The sequence below is a fragment of the Littorina saxatilis genome, linkage group LG15, assembly GCF_037325665.1.
Source record: "Littorina saxatilis isolate snail1 linkage group LG15, US_GU_Lsax_2.0, whole genome shotgun sequence".
Classification (NCBI taxonomy): Eukaryota; Metazoa; Mollusca; class Gastropoda; order Littorinimorpha; family Littorinidae; genus Littorina; species Littorina saxatilis.
Genome location: NC_090259.1, coordinates 36,220,711 through 36,236,454, shown reverse-complemented (window position 1 = coordinate 36,236,454; position 15,744 = coordinate 36,220,711). Strand labels below are relative to the sequence as shown.

Sequence of the window (15,744 nt, the reverse complement as noted above, 5' to 3'; positions counted from 1 at the left end):
TGTATTACAGAAGCAGTAATGACAGGCCCCTCCGATAAGAGGACACCTCTCAAGAAAAGATACTTCCTTCCCCAAAATCCCTCACGTGAAAGGCCATGTGTAGGGACACTTTTGGCTACATGGTCCCCAAGGTTTCATTGCAGGTCCCATACTACACAGGTTGTGAAACCAAGATATCTTTATCATGTAACTGGCTGTGGGTGAGCAAATAACCAGGAAAGCTCTCACAAATATCATTTTAAAAACGGCCACAACACTCACTGACTGAATAGGTAATTAATAAATGTCAGCTGCAGATAGTATTGTGCTATCCCTAAAAAAAGAAATGACCTGACTACTTTTGTATTCACATCTTTGGTAAACTGCTGTATATCTGTGTTTCAATAATTTGAAAAGAAATGAAGACAGTGCAACTTTTTGAAAACTCTTCATCACAGGTTTAGACTTGTGGCATATGATGGGGTAGGGGGTGGTTGGAGTGATGTATTCTTTCTTTCTTTATTTATTTGGTGTTTAACGTCGTTTTCAACCACGAAGGTTATATCGCGACGGGGAAAGGGGGAAGATGGGATAGAGCCACTTGTCAATTGTTTCTTGTTCACAAAAGCACTAATCAAACATTTGCTCCAGGGGCTTGCAACGTAGTACAATATATTACCTTACCGGGAGAATGCAAGTTTCCAGTACAAAGGACTTAACATTTCTTACATACTGCTTGACTAAAATCTTTACAAAAATTGACTATATTCTATACAAGAAACACTTAACAAGGGTAAAAAAAAAGAAACAGAATCCGTTAGTCGCCTCTAACGACATGCTGGGGAGCATCGGGTAAATTCTTCCCCCTAACCCGCGGGGGGTGAGTGATGTATTATCCCAGCGAAACTGGAGGTATCCCACGAACACTATTCTGTAATCGACTTGAGAAATTTTCATACCGATAATACATGATAAAGAAGGATTCGTTGTGCCCGATCAGGGGCTACAGTTGGAGATGGAAGTTCACCAAAAATTAGGAACATACTAACTAAAATACGGTGGGTGCAATAGCCGCCCCCATTTTTTGAGTAAACGCCACCCAAGGCCGCTTTGGACGGGTAGAAATTCCGTAGTTTCCAAGTCTATGGATAAAGCTCGCGTAAGAAGATTACATCACGGTCGAAAGTCTTTGACATCAATTAATGCATCATGACGTCATGCCTCCCTGTAGTCTTTCTCTCTCGTGCGGTGTGTGTGTGTGTTCATTTTGTGCACATGTGTTAAGTGTTACTGTTTGTGTGTGTGTGTGTGTGTGTATATATGTGTGTGTGTGCGCGCGCATGAGTCTGTACTCGTGTGTGTGTGTGTGAGAGTGTGTGTGTGCGTGTCTGTTTGAGAGAGAGAGAGAGAGAGAGAGAGAGAGAGAGAGAGAGAGAGAGAGAGAGAGAGTGGGTGTGTGAATGTGCGTGTGCGTAAGTGTATGTATGTTTGTAAAGGTGTGTATGTGTGTATGTCCGTCTGTCTATATGTGCGTATGGGTGTGTGTTTTGTGTGTATGAAGTTTGGGTGAGAGAGTGAGTTAGTGCGTGTGAGTGTGTGTGTGTGTGCGTGTACGACTTGGGGTGTGTGTGTGTTTGTGTGTGTGTGTTTGAGAGAGAGAGAGAGAGAGAGAGAGAGAGAGAGAGAGAGAGAGAGAGAGAATGTGGTTATTTATGTGTGTGTGCGTGCATGCATTCGTGCGTATGTGTGTTTGTGTTTCTGTTTAAGAGAGAGAGAGAGAGAGAGAGAGAGAGAGAGAGAGAGAGAGAGAGAGAGAGAATGTGTATGTGCGTGAGTTTGTGTGAAGGGCATATGTTTGTGTGTGAATGAGTGTGTGTGTGTGTGTGTGTGTGTGTGACTTGGGGTGTGTGTATGTGTGTGAATGTGTGTGTGAGAAAGCGAGAGAGAGAGAGAGAGAGAGAGAGAGAGAGAGAGAGAGAGAGAGAGAGAGAGAGAGAGAGAGAGAGAGAGAGAGAGAGAGAGAGAGAGAGAGAGAGAGAGAGAGAGCGGATTTGTCCTTCGCTGGGGGTATGCAGTGCCTTGGCATTGCACTTCTACTTAATTGAGTTGTTGGCTTACCTGAAGCTTGTGAAACCTCATCTAAGACCATCACCTGTAGCAACAAGTGTGCAAATGTTTCTTGGTCTTCCCCGCCTGCAAAATGCCCAAGAACAAACATTTAGAGCCACCACAATTACAATCCGCAATATACTTCATCACACAACATAACTCAAGAAAACACAAGTCAAACTCCTTTAGCACTCATTTTGGATTTTTCACTGCTGCTATTGATAATAACTTCGCCTATAACTTTTTGAAAATGTACATAGAAGGAAGAAAAAAACTCAGGCATTTTCTCCCCCGCTTTGCATCACGTACCTAGTTTATCCAGCATAGAGTGAGAAAAGGAAGCGTTGTTCACGAGGTGTGAGAGCACAGGCTGTGTAGCATGACACAACTGTTGACGTAGCTCCTGCTCATGCTTGCCTTGCAGTCTGGGGGCTGACAAGTTTGGTGGCAGCACGCTGCAATGCAACAAGACTCACTACACCATGTATTTTTATGAGCTGTGGAAGACTTTCTCACTTCAATGCAAGGTAAGCGCTGATTAAACAACCATTGAATCACCTGATGTGCATGTTTTCGAAAGAAAAAGGCATCATATCAAGCAGACACGGCCGTTTACAGAAAACAAGCGCATAAGAGCTCATCACACGCTGTGACGTCATAGTCGCTTACCTTCACTGATCAGTGCTTGCTTTGCATTCAAGCAGATCATCTCTTCCACGGCCTATAAAAATGCTGACAGAGTTATTACTGAACATCATCTCTTTACTCACACTGAACAAAACAAAGCCCATCAAAGTGTACAACTCACATTGGACCTGTAGAACAATATCTTCCAAGTGTAGTTAGAAATGTGCCAGCTATCTTATTCTTATCGTGTTTGTCTCCATCTTCTTGCAAAGTGATGCAAGTTGTCAAAAGCCTTCTGGCATTACTGCATTTCAATCATACCATTTGTTCCATATAATTTAATTGTCGCACGCAGCAGGACTGACAATGTTCACTGAACATCACTCTCACTGTTTCCAAAAATACATTTCAGCATTAGGCCTTCACATGAAAGTTATAGGCAGGCAGTTCCAATGATGGTTCTCTGCTGTTGTTCCCAACACTTTTGAATCGACAAAAAGATGCTGTTCGCCTTTTTTCACACCACAAGGGCACATTCTGATTGGCTCTGACCTGCCATTGAATTGCAGAGAATAGAGCCAGTTCTATTGTCTGAAGCTATGACTGCATCGCTTGCGAGTGAATCACAGATCAATCGTATGCAAAAATTCCAGCGTGTGACGGAACACATTTTTAGGAAAATGGTACCGCATGACCGCACTCTGAGAGTGGCTACTAAGAGAAGTGGCCATAAACTGCAGCGGAACCTGCTTTATTAGACCCCCGATTTGAGACTCCCCCTTTCTCTTTCAGACTTTCTGTTCCAAACATCTGTAAATTTGCTTAGATTTTAAGACCCTCTCCCTTTTAAGATGTGATTTTCTAATATTTAGCAGTCTTATAAGGGGGGGGGGGGTCATTGTACACTGTACCACACATAAAAAAGCTTACCCATTTAAACGAAGCAACAACTTGTGGATGTTGGAAACACAGTCATTGAAATATTCATGGAAATCCCTCACCAAGGCAACTAAGACTTTCATCTGAAAGTTGAGAATCCTGAGAGATTTCAAGAACACTCTCTCGTCTCCCTGTGAAAGAGTCTGCCACAAAAGGAGTAGAAAACGGCAAGGAGTAAACATACAACAGAATATGACAGAAAAGGAAAAATAGGTTCTTTCACTTCTTGTCAATTACTACAAAGGTACCTGTGATGCGAGGCCCCTCTGATGAGAGGACACCTCTCAATCAAGGACATCTGAAGTCCTGTTTGCTATCATTTTGATGAAAATATACCTGTAATGAGAGGCCACCTGCAGTACGGGGACACTATGGGCTGATCCCAAGGATGTCTTTTTACTGCATGTACCACTGTAGAGAGACATGGCTAAAGTGATCAGCTAGTGGAATTCTGAAAATCCCCAAGCAAAAAGTTCATTCTGTGACCAATATTCATTACACAGTACTAATCTTCACATTGTCTCTGAATTAAAAATCAACATAACTTTAAGCACGTCAACTAATTCAAATCTTCATCCTACAACCCCCTCTGCTTTCCACCCTCTCCCTGCCTCCCATCAGAATAACTCACCATTTCATCTTGGTCATTAGCAGGTGGCGCTGACTGCAGGAGCTGTGTGACACCAGTGTCAATCTCTTCACACAGGTAACACATCATGCCAGACAGGTCAATTTGTTGATGATACACACCTGCTTGAGTGCCTGCCAACCTGAAATCACACACATTGAGCAGGTAAAAAGACACCATGAATCAGTCAATGTGTCCTACCAGACAGATCAAATGTGTGAATGATACACACCTGGCTGGGTCCCTGCCGACCCGAAATGACATTCATTGTGTGGGTAAAACATCACAAATAGCAAAAGAAACTATGACTAAATACAGTGTGACAGACTGAACCTGACATGCACACACAACACACTAAACTAGCTCAAAAGGCACCTGTTTTTCCCCCGTTTCTACCATAATAGACTCACATTGTGTGCCATATGTTAATGTCAGTCAGCAAAAGGGCATACATGCTAGCTGCAGCTAATCACTCACCTTATGTTATGAATAAAACAATTGAAAGGCAAAAAACCTAAAACCGTGCTAAGTGGAAGCGTCTGTGGTCTGTACTCACTTGGACAAGGCTTTCCACAGGCTGATGGTCAGCTTGAGGTCCAGGCAAGCAACCAGACGACACAGCGTGAACAGTCCCTCACACACTGCACATCACCCATTACTTTCAATTAACTCTTACAACACTGTTCATACTCATATTTTTTGTTTGTTTTTGTTCTCTAAGTCGTGTTTATTGGGCTGTACAATTGATTCCTTTCCTTCAGTTTACTCTTTTTTACTGCCTAGACACGCAAAAAATACTGAATAGCCATGTTGATAAAAATGTTACTTTATCGAGGGCATTTTCTGTCTGCGAGCAAAGGCAATGTTATGTTAAACCATGTGAGGAAAGTCCTTGTCTAAAAAATGGAGTTGTGTTTCGTTTTATTGATGACTATGTGGAGAAAGAAGCTAAACACTTACCCTGGGCTATGTCATGGACATCTTGCTTGCTGTTTGTTGGAGCTGTGGTCAGTTTCTCCACCACATTCAGCAGTGACTGGTCAACACAAGAGAAGAAAGGTCAACACAAGAGAAGAAAGGTCAGTTTAGCCACTAGGACACCATCAGTGCCTCAAGATCACATTCATGTTCAGCCTTCACAAAACTTAAAACTCAGGAGAGCAAAATCAACTGTGCATGAAACAGCAAACCTTTACAAATTAAATTCATTGGTCAGTATGCAACAGAGGGCATTTGTGAAGTCCTGCAAAATTAAAACAGCTACACGATGGCAGAGTGTCAGTGACATAGACGTAGTATATACGAACGCATGTCTCACCATCTGCAGTGAGTGAGCAGCCCTGAAGACACAGGAGAGGGAGTCAGAAAGAAGTGGGAGGCTGTCTGTGTACAGGTCACTGCTTTCCTGTGTGAGAGAGAATAGAAAGCCATGCTTTACCTCAAACACAATGTAAAGAACTAACTTTCGCTACCGCAGTGCACGTCAGTTGTGTAAAGTGGAACCATCCATGTTTAAAGTCCCCCAATTAGAGACTCTCTACCATTTTCACAGATTTTCTGTTTATAATATCTGTAAATGCATGTACCTCCTTTTTAGATGCAGGTGTAGACCGCTTATGCGGTCAAAACCAGGACATTTTTGTGTCAATTTTAAGAGGTATCATGACAAAAAGCGCTGTATATCAGCAATGATCCGCTGGATTGTTTTGAAACTTTCAGGATCGCATGCCTACTTGGGTTCCAGTTTTGTATCGTTATAAATATTTGTTGAGAGGTTATGCAATATTCCAGAAATGTTTTAAAACTAGTCCTAGGTTTGTGGAAAATCATGACTTCACATGCATACAGAAAATGATTGATACAAATACAGCCAAAGTTTCATTTAAGTGTGACAAATAGTGTCAATTTACTAGTCCTATAAAAACGATTGACCTTTTGTGGATGATTGCTGTGCTACAGCGAAGCCCGGTCAAGCGTGACATCAGCTTTTTGATAGGCAATCAGCAGTAATTCTAATTCCTGATTTGATGTGCCAATGACGCAAGGCGCACTAGTAAACCGAACCCTGGCTCTTGGCATCGACACCTGCATGACGTAACACAGGAAATACACAAGATAGTGAAACAAAACAACCTGTTCTGTATAGACAATTGGTTTGATTTTCTGCTTATATGCCAAAGTTGCCAAGTTATGCCTATTCTGAATTTTTGTCTATTTTTTAATTGGTACCTTAAGTTTTTGTCAGGTCGATTTTGGGGGTACCCTTATTTGGAAGGGAGTCACATGACCTCTGTAAAAGAAATCTTTGATCCAAAAAGTGTGTCAGACAGCCAAGTTGAGTGCCTTTAATGGAATAGAAAGTTTGAATAAAATGACACGGGAATGAATGTTTTAGCTTGGGTACGAAAATGGGTGCAATCATTTGTTTTTGCAGAGTTTAAATATATATATACGTATGTGTGTGCCCATAATGTACATGTGTGTGTGTTCAATGACACTGTGGAATAACAAACCCTGCAGTGGGTGTATGATCCTTTCAAAACATGCAGCGTACAGATCACCAGTGAGCGAACATGACACGTGTGTACATTCGTCAGGCCTGCCATGTGTTTCACACACTCCTCCACACACCGCAACACGCTCACTACACACTGCAAAACAAACAGGCCATCATTTAACCACCACCCTCACTCATGAAACATTGAATAATGTCAGGAAAATGTTCAATTGGTAAGTCTGAATTAACAGAAATACGTATTTTCAAATGTAAGACAAGCTGACCTTAACAACAATTACATCACACAAATATACAGTACATGTTCATAAATGCACAGCAAAAGTGGTGATCGATATATGGAGAGACTTTTTGCGCAGATCCTTTTTTTTTTTTTTAAAGCTAAAACTCTTTTTTATCATGTACGAAAATAAAAGTCAAAAACAAATTCTAATCACTTGAAACTAAAACTTGGAACTGAAATCTTGCATTCGCTTCTGTTAGTTTTATATTTGTTTGCCATTCAAATCTAAAGCCATTCTTGATAAATCCAATACCTCATCATGAATCAGAAACAAATTATGAAGTCATAAAAACACTTTTGTCTGGTATACACGCTTCACATAACCCACACAGCACACATAGCACCATGAATGAACATCTCCTTTCCACAGTTAACAGTAATGAATACGAGATTCTAAAAACACCTAACATGCCGGCATGGCATGTAAGAAGAAGTCTTTTCCCAAGGCTGTTGAAAGCCAAGCTACAATGTGTGTGCTCTCACCTGCAACATTTGTGTGAGGTGTTGAGTGTCGGTCTCCTGGTCCTCTGTCGCTGCCTGGTGCAGGTCTTCTATGATGCTATCCAACAGCTGACACACCTAGGCACACACCATACAGTGGAACGCCGCTTTTAGTCAAAGTCTGATAATAGTTTTGGTCCTACTAGTGAATAATGTGTTGTCATTTAATGATTTATTTCCATTTTGTTGATGAACTCCAAATGAAAAACATTTGACATAAGGATCAAATTTGTCCATTTTCAAATTCAATGACACAAGGTAATGTACAAAAAACGCTCTACATTCAGTCCTCGGTGTAAGTGTGTGCGTCTGCATGTCACTGTGAATACATACGTGTGTGTGCCTGTCACTGTGTGTGCCTACATCTGTGTTCATACACATTCATGTGTCAATATCCATTGGAGTGGATGTGTTCACATCTATACAGTAGTTGCATCAAGTGTCAGCCTATGTCAGTAGAGACAGACCGTGTTTGTACTTGTAGATTTACCTGATGTGACATTTTGCTGAACACTCTCTCCTCCAGTTCATCCTGTTGAACCATAGGCACAAAGGACTGGCACAATATTTGAAGAATACCTGAATCAGTGAATGGATACAAAAATTAATAATAACAAAATAACAAAAACATACAATTTTCATCTGCTCTATGTCCATTTTGAAACATGCAAAAATAATTACAGTTACACATTAATTAATTAATTAGGAAGATTTTTTTTATCTCTACCGCTGAGATATATGTCATGGGAGAGTGTGTGATTATGGTCAAACCGTAGACACATAAGGTTTTATTAGAACATCTGAAGTTGCAATTCTTTGATTAAAGAAGGTGCATTCTCTTTTCGTGCAGGATTTAATACAATTCAAAATACAAAAAGTAAGTAATGAATTGCGAACTCTACATTCACTATACATCAGTACATAACATGTTCACATTTTTTTCAATGGAAAAAGGATCAGTACTTTTGTCAATGACTTACCTACGGCTTCCTCGTGTGAATTATGATTGTCCAAACATGTCTTACTGTAGTTAAAGAGATCATTACAACAGTAAGAACTAGAAAAGACAAATGAAAAACAGCAACAGTTAGTGTTAGGAAACTATTAATTGTAACAAAAACAGGATTGATTCCCAAAGAAAGCTGATGTTTTCTGTAATTTCCTGCACAACACATTTGACTGTTCGACTCAACAACATGTTTCAATTCAGATTAGATAGAGATTAGATTTGCACCTGAATCATTAATACACACCTAGGCAGTTCATGCACAAAACTAAAATTAGAGGTTTAACAAGCAAACACTTCAAGGTTTCTGTCGTCTGCTCTTCTGGCAACAGTAAATTTTGTTGTCAAACTTTAGATGTTCTTCCAACTCACAATAATGATCGACCGTTGTGCAAGTGTGTCACTGTGTATAATCTGTTGGTGTTTGTTTCAGTGACTGCACGATAGTCTGAAGTACGTCAGAATTGTAAGTTTTCATGTTTTAGTCTAGTATTGTTTTTGGAAATACATATATATGATATATGACGTAATTCTTCCTGTTTCTCGCTTTTGACATAATTCTATTTTGGCATTTTCAGCGGCGTTCTCACTCTAAAATTCTATATTTTAGGCAGTCATGCAAGCAAACCTTTTTCATGCATAAATTGTATTGTATGGACAATAAATTATCTTGTGACTAATGGGGTTATAGAATACTGTGTGATGACTTATGGGTTTATAGAATACAGTTTCAAAACCTGTGGCATATATAATATATATTTATATATGCAGCTGCAGGCCGTTTCGCAGAATAAAACGTCCTGGAACGTTTTACCGCCGCGCCTATGAAACCCTTTGCCTACCGTGAACGCTCAGCGGCGCGGACTGCTTTGCGAGGTAGTGCAGACGGGACAAAAATGGCGGCCGTAGTAGTGTTCTGGTTTCATTTCGACGACAACACTTTCTTTAATACGATGGTTCTAGCGCATCAATTACACCATTTAAGAAATGATAAAGAGTATTTTAACTCTAGATTATTTTGAAGTAAACTATGACTGAAAATGTTTCCTATAACGATTGTAAATTCTACGACTTTGTCATCAAACATTTCTTTGCTTGTAATCAATGCCTGTTTCGTCTGTCAAACTCGATCGGCAGTAGAGAGTTGTTTAATATCGCCGAAATCCACTCTGAAACAAAGCAGGGGCGGAGCCAGGGGGGGTTTCCTGGGGTTTTCGGACACCCCCCCCCCCCCCAGCCTAGAAAAAAAAAAATACAGAAAAAAAGAATGAAAATAAAGAAAACCTGATGCTCTATTTTCCTTGATTTTTATCATAATTTTCCGGGGGGGCATGCCCCCGGACCCCTTTACAAGCCGGCCTTTGTCTTCTAAATGACAGCTTTGGAAGGTAGTTGGGTAATTTGTTGGCTCAGGTTGTACCAGATCGGTCAATTGTCCTTGTTTTGATCCATATTTGACTTCTTAAATTTACTTTTTGGAAGGTGTATTAGGGGAAGTTTCTTGGCTCAGATTGCACCAGATTGCTCAATTTTCCTTGTTTTTATCAACATTTTCGGGGGGGGGGGGGGGCAAGCCCCCGGACCCCCTAGGAGGTTTGAACGCATCGCGCCCTCAACTAAATGCATCTTCTTCTTCTCTCCGTTGGGACCGGGTTTATTTGATAAACGTAAGTGGTCCCGCGTTGATGTCACTTGTCGATTCCGGATGCGGTGTGTGCCTCTTGGAATCGGGATGACAATTTAAAAAAACCAGCACTGAGAAAGGGCAGGAACTGGATAGGTTGGGAGGCGTTTAAAACTATGTACAGGGGTTGAGGAATTAGGGGTTGCCCACTGGCGGTTGCAGGGGACTGCTACCGCGGAGACGTGAGCGGAACGACTCAAGGCTTGGGGCTGATGTCGTCGTCGTGGGAAGATGGTTCCAGTTGGAGATAGTCCGTGGGAAAAAGGTGTTGCATATGGCTTTATGGAAGTCCTGTTGCTGCCTCAGCCCATCTCCTCTTGTTCTTGCGTCGGAGCTATGGAGATAGTTCTTTTCATCTATGCCGACCATCTTGTGCTTGATTTTGTACAGCATCATGAGGCGATTGTTTTCTCGTCTATTTTCCAGAGTTTCCCATCCTAGGTTGTTCAGCATGTTGGTAACTACGCCAGGCGTTTTTTCGAAGTAGTTGTTATGGGCGTATCTGGCTGCTCTTCTCTGGACCATTTCTAATGCCTGCTTGTCATTTTCCTGATGTGGGTCCCACACTGTTGACGCGTATTCGAGCGTGGGACGAACCATGGTTGTGTAGGTAGCTGACTTCACCTTCATCGTGCATTCTTTGAAGTTTCTTCTGAGAAATCCCACGGTTCTGTTTCCTTTGGCGGTCACGTTCTTGATGTGATTGGTCCAAGATAGGTTTTCGGTGATGGTGACTCCTAAGTATTTGCTCTCCTTGGTAGTTTCGAGAGTCTGTCCATGTAGGTGGTAGGTGGACAATATCGGCGGCTTATTCTTGCTGGGAAGTATGCGGATGATGTTGCATTTGCTCGGGTTAAACTCCATTTGCCATTTCTGTTCCCAATTTTGGAGTGCGTTCAGATCTTCTTGAAGGAGGAGTGGATCTTGCTGCTTTGTTACTTTTTTATACAGCAGGCTATCGTCCGCAAAGAGCTTTAGTTTTGAATGTTTAACTGCCTCGGGCATGTCGTTTATGTAGATCAGGAATAGGAGGGGGCCTAGGACTGTACCTTGGGGCACCCCTGACGTCACTGGTCCAGCCGATGAATGAACACCTTCAAGTACTACTTGTTGCGTTCTTCCTGTCAGGAACGAGCATATCCATTTAAGTGTGTTGTTCCTCACTCCGTAGTGGTCGAGCTTGTGAAACAGTCGCTGGTGTGGAACCTTATCAAACGCCTTGCTGAAGTCGAGCAGGATTGCGTCGACTTGGTCCTCTGAGGCCAGGTTCTTCGCGATGTCGTGCACAGTCTCGATGAGTTGAGTCTCACATGACCGGAATTTCCTGAACCCATGTTGTGCTTCTGTCAGGATCTTATGGGTGTCAAGGTGATTCATGATGTTACTGTGGATGATGTGTTCGAGAAGTTTGCACGTGATGGACGTAAGTGACACAGGCCTGTAGTTAGCTGCCTGGTGACGGTCTCCCTTTTTAAAGATTGGCACCACCAATGCATCCTTCCAATCCTGCGGCACAGCGCCCTCGTCAAGTGACCTCTGGAACATTTTGGTAAGTAGGGGCGTGAGTTCCTCAGCTCCAGTTTTCAGAATGAAGGCTGGGATTGCGTCGGGTCCTGTGGCTTTGTTAGTACGCAGATTCAAGAGTAGCTTCGCGTCGTCGAATTGTCCCTAAAAGCAATTTGGAAACCCCCCCTTAAAAATGATGTGATCCGCCCCTGCAAAGCTAGCCGATTCCTTTATTAGCACAGAAAATGAACAATAGGTTTGTCCACTGAACACCTGCAGTGACAGCATGTGACACAGTCATCAAATCAAATCAAATTTTATTTTTCGAGGGTTGTGGCATATAAGCAATACAACAAGCTTTTTTTCAACCAGCCCTCGCCCAGAGAGGGGACTAATCTAATCACATATATTTACACGGACATTTACGTGGAGAAAAACAACAACATATATATGAATGAATACACATTACATATTATACACAAATATTAAGCGTCGTATATGTAACGTAGTGAAAACAATGCTGAATAGACGTGCATGAGTAAATGTGTTTTAAAAACTTTGAGTGTTTTTGTGTTGATATAAAGAACACTGATGATTTAGACAAATGAAAATAAAACTAAACGAAGTCTTCCATCACTGTGATTTTTCGTAATTTAACATTAAATATAGTGAAAGGTGTTCAACTGATCAAGAGGCCACCAGTCAAAATGTCAGATCAAAACATAGTAACTCGTCAGCATTTCCCAAGAATGTGTTCTCAAAACGAAATACAAAATGCAGTGAAGGCCTGACGGGTTAATTGTTCTTATTTTATTGTGTTAAATGATGGCACAGATATTGAGATAAGGATACAATCAAACGCGGAAGAGCTTCCTCTGCCCTCTCCGCACGTTTGCCTTCATCCCAGCTCACAATCTCTTCAAGGAAAGTTGTACCTGACATGACTTGTAACTGTGAATTAATTCAAACAATACGCCTATATGCTTTGATCAAAACATGGTGGGGTTTTTCCCACAGAAACATGCTGATATATATTGCTAAAAGTTGATGTCAAAAATGGCGCCATGTCCACGTGAACTTCCGTTTCCGTCGTCTGCTACACAGGGTAAAGTTACTCCCCTTGCAATAATCTTTCGTGCAAGAAATCCTGTTTCAAGGCAGAACTTGGTCACGAAAACAATGGAGTACACTAGGCTAAGATGAGCCGATTAAATTATAATCAGCCACAGTTTGTAGAATTTCTGGAGACTTTCGTCAGAAAAAACTTTCAAATGGTAACTGCATATGTGCCTTGGACACTAATTCGCGCAAGCTTACGTTGCAGAATTTGTTTTAGGGGTGTGATGCGTTTGGCAACAATTTTGGACTTGGACCATAGCATCAATGTCATTTATGTTACTGTTTTGTTGTATTTATTTCACGAAGTGTCTTGTAACTCGGTGAGAACGCGCCGTTTCTGCTTTGCTCAGTATGCTTATTTGCTTTTGCATGGTTGTCGGCGGTGGCCATGACACAGTCACAACGGGAGTAGAGAAACCAACTGCATAGTGCATGGCATTTGGCCAGGAATTAGGATTTGGTGCTTTCAGCTGATGTTTTGCCAATTTACTGCTTTAATCTGTCATATGCGTGCAGAGGACAGGTTGTTGGTATTGATTATAATAGACACTATCAGTATTCCAAACTCTTGCAAACTTCAAAGCCTAACAAAGCATAGGTTGACAGTTCTCGCGATGTTCAAAGCATAACAAAGAGTGTGTCTCGCGGATATCAGTCCAGTCATTCTATGGTTAAGCCGCTTTACGACAGGGTGGCTTCTCTCACTCTCTGCAGTTTTGCTGTCGTAAACCGATTCTAAGATTCTAATGTTGCGCCTCATCCCAGTGAAGCTGGAAGGTATCATATGAACCCTAAACTGACTTCCACTCGAGGCAGGCTCCTGCATGATAAAGAAGCATTTTTTGTTACATAACTGAGGCTACAGTTGGGGATGGAATTAAACACAAAAATTGAGAACATACTAACTTTAATACCGTGGGTGTCAACCAACTCTTCGATCTTTAATCAAACGCCGCCCAAGGCTGCTATAGTAGGGTGGAATAACCCGAATTCCTAGTCTACAACATATGCTTGTGCAAGTATATGTCATCAAGATGTTTTGATGTCAATGCATTGTGACGTCATCCCTCTCTGGGGTCTTTCTTGCGCGCGTGGTGTTAGTGTGTGTGTGTGTTTGTGTGCACATATGTTAGTGAAAGAGAACCGCCCTGATATGGCCCTTTGTGGTCGGCTGGGCGTTAAGCAAACAAACAAACAAAAGTGAAAGAGAGAGAGAGAGGTGATTATATAAATATCTGCATTAAAGGCACATTCAGCTTCCCGTAAACCATCAGTTTCTGGTCACAGACACTGTCAGGTATTTGCACACAGTACAAACACCCTTTCGTTTAAACACTCACCGCTTGAGAACATCCTAGGTGCCCTTTGTAAAGAGTGAGCATTTTTCAAAGAATTTATTTTTGCTAGGCCAGACGGATTTACAATGAGACAAATCGGACGCCTCGTTTTGGGGCTAGAACTAACTTTTAAAATCTCAATAATAAATTGACAGCTTGTTACACAAACATTCTTAATCATAAAAGAATTATTTATTCATCTAGACAACATCAGTACAATTCGAAGTTTTGAAAGTTTTAAAAAAGGGAGTCCGGAAGCGTGTCACACAAGGTCGTGTTTCCTGTAGCAGGCGAATGTTCTGCATAGCGCTTGCTTGTTTGAAGCCGATAAGTTTGTGTGACTCGCAGCCGTTTGTTGCGTTTTAGATTCAGAGGTACACAATAACGTGCTGTTGCAGATACAGCCAGTTGCATTGAAATCACAAACTGACGACTAAATTGTGAAAAAAAGGAAAGTGGATCACACAGGCTCAGGGGTTAGACAAACCACGAAAACTGGTGTGTGGTTTAAACAGCAGTGAAAAATTCATTAAATTACATATTCTTACTCCGAATCATATAAAGCATTGACGCAGTCTGAGATGCTAAGGTCTGAAAAGGCTACCCGTCTTAAACAATTTTAAAGGAAAGCAACCCCACCACAAAAAGTGTAAATGGAGCCTTGGTAATGACCACAGACCCGGGGAGTTACCTCCCATTGGTGTGTACTACGTCACTACCGCTCCTCAACACGTGGTCAAGATTATACGACTTTTTCAGCTCTGAGGAGAAGGTTGTTGATTTTTGGCTCTCTCGTGGCTGTGCTGTTTGGTGTTTGTTTGACACCCACCGGCCACTTACCTGTCTTACTTGCCTTCTGCTTTGTTAGTTGGTGAGCTCTTTCCTTTTTGGCACACGTAAGTGTAGCCTATGCGATCGTAACTTTGTCTGTGCGTGCATGAGTGCGTGCGTGCGTGTGTATGTCTGTGGTAGAAACTCTAACATTTGAAGACGTCACATTACATTGACGTCACATTATGACGTAAGAGGGTTAGACGTCACGCGAAGGAAGTACTAAAAGTCTCGGTCATTATTATTTTGAGCGGGCCGAGACTAGTTGGCAGTCGTGTCCCTGTAAGTAGGCTACATGCAGACAGACAGATCTAGATCTAGTGTCTCGCTTTCTTGCACAGTTTCACCTATGCTCTTTCTGTGTGTGTGTGTGTGTGTGTGACGGAGTGATTGAGTTTGTGTTACTGTTTGTCGATTTCTTACGTGAGCCTTGATGGCTTCGCCTCTTGTTGGTCATTGTTTTGACAGGAATGTTGTTGTAGTTGCTGACTTTTCGTCCGTTTTTGGACTTGTAAATTTCTCAGTAACTGATTGTTTGGCCGCCATTTTTGTTGGTCAGCTTGGCTGACAGCTATAAAATGTGGCAAGGCCGATATAATGGTGACGTAAACCTAATTTTACCTTCTTTCTTGCCTTCTGCTTTGTTAGTTGGTAAGCTCTTTCCTTTTTGGTCATTAGTT

At 41.7% G+C, this 15,744-nt stretch overlaps 2 protein-coding genes and 1 long non-coding RNA gene across 3 annotated transcripts in view; 2 read left to right on the top strand and 1 right to left on the bottom strand.

The window, feature by feature from the left end:
- Nucleotides 1–786, top strand: part of LOC138949211 (uncharacterized) — a 152,267-nt gene extending 151,481 nt beyond the window's left edge. The window contains exon 2 of the long non-coding RNA XR_011450193.1: nucleotides 538–786. This is a non-coding gene — a long non-coding RNA (uncharacterized lncRNA). The remainder of the gene's footprint in view (nucleotides 1–537) is intronic.
- LOC138949207 (FIGNL1-interacting regulator of recombination and mitosis-like) overlaps nucleotides 1–12,860 on the bottom strand; it is a 29,624-nt gene extending 16,764 nt beyond the window's left edge. Inside the window, exons 1-12 of the mRNA XM_070320983.1 lie at nucleotides 12,630–12,860; nucleotides 8,562–8,601; nucleotides 8,072–8,160; nucleotides 7,564–7,659; nucleotides 6,796–6,933; nucleotides 5,601–5,687; nucleotides 5,243–5,318; nucleotides 4,839–4,923; nucleotides 4,286–4,424; nucleotides 3,646–3,797; nucleotides 2,398–2,543; nucleotides 2,098–2,172 (exon numbers count right to left, since the gene is read on the bottom strand). Of these exons, the coding sequence (XP_070177084.1) occupies nucleotides 2,098–2,172; nucleotides 2,398–2,543; nucleotides 3,646–3,797; nucleotides 4,286–4,424; nucleotides 4,839–4,923; nucleotides 5,243–5,318; nucleotides 5,601–5,687; nucleotides 6,796–6,933; nucleotides 7,564–7,659; nucleotides 8,072–8,160; nucleotides 8,562–8,601; nucleotides 12,630–12,719 (1,213 nt within the window). The 5' untranslated portion in view covers nucleotides 12,720–12,860. The remainder of the gene's footprint in view (nucleotides 1–2,097; nucleotides 2,173–2,397; nucleotides 2,544–3,645; nucleotides 3,798–4,285; nucleotides 4,425–4,838; nucleotides 4,924–5,242; nucleotides 5,319–5,600; nucleotides 5,688–6,795; nucleotides 6,934–7,563; nucleotides 7,660–8,071; nucleotides 8,161–8,561; nucleotides 8,602–12,629) is intronic.
- A 62-nt stretch (nucleotides 12,861–12,922) lies between these two features.
- The window catches only part of LOC138949198 (patatin-like phospholipase domain-containing protein 7), a 99,283-nt gene continuing 96,461 nt past the window's right edge, over nucleotides 12,923–15,744 (top strand). The window contains exon 1 of the mRNA XM_070320977.1: nucleotides 12,923–13,051. Within this exon, the coding sequence (XP_070177078.1) occupies nucleotides 12,977–13,051 (75 nt within the window). The 5' untranslated portion in view covers nucleotides 12,923–12,976. The remainder of the gene's footprint in view (nucleotides 13,052–15,744) is intronic.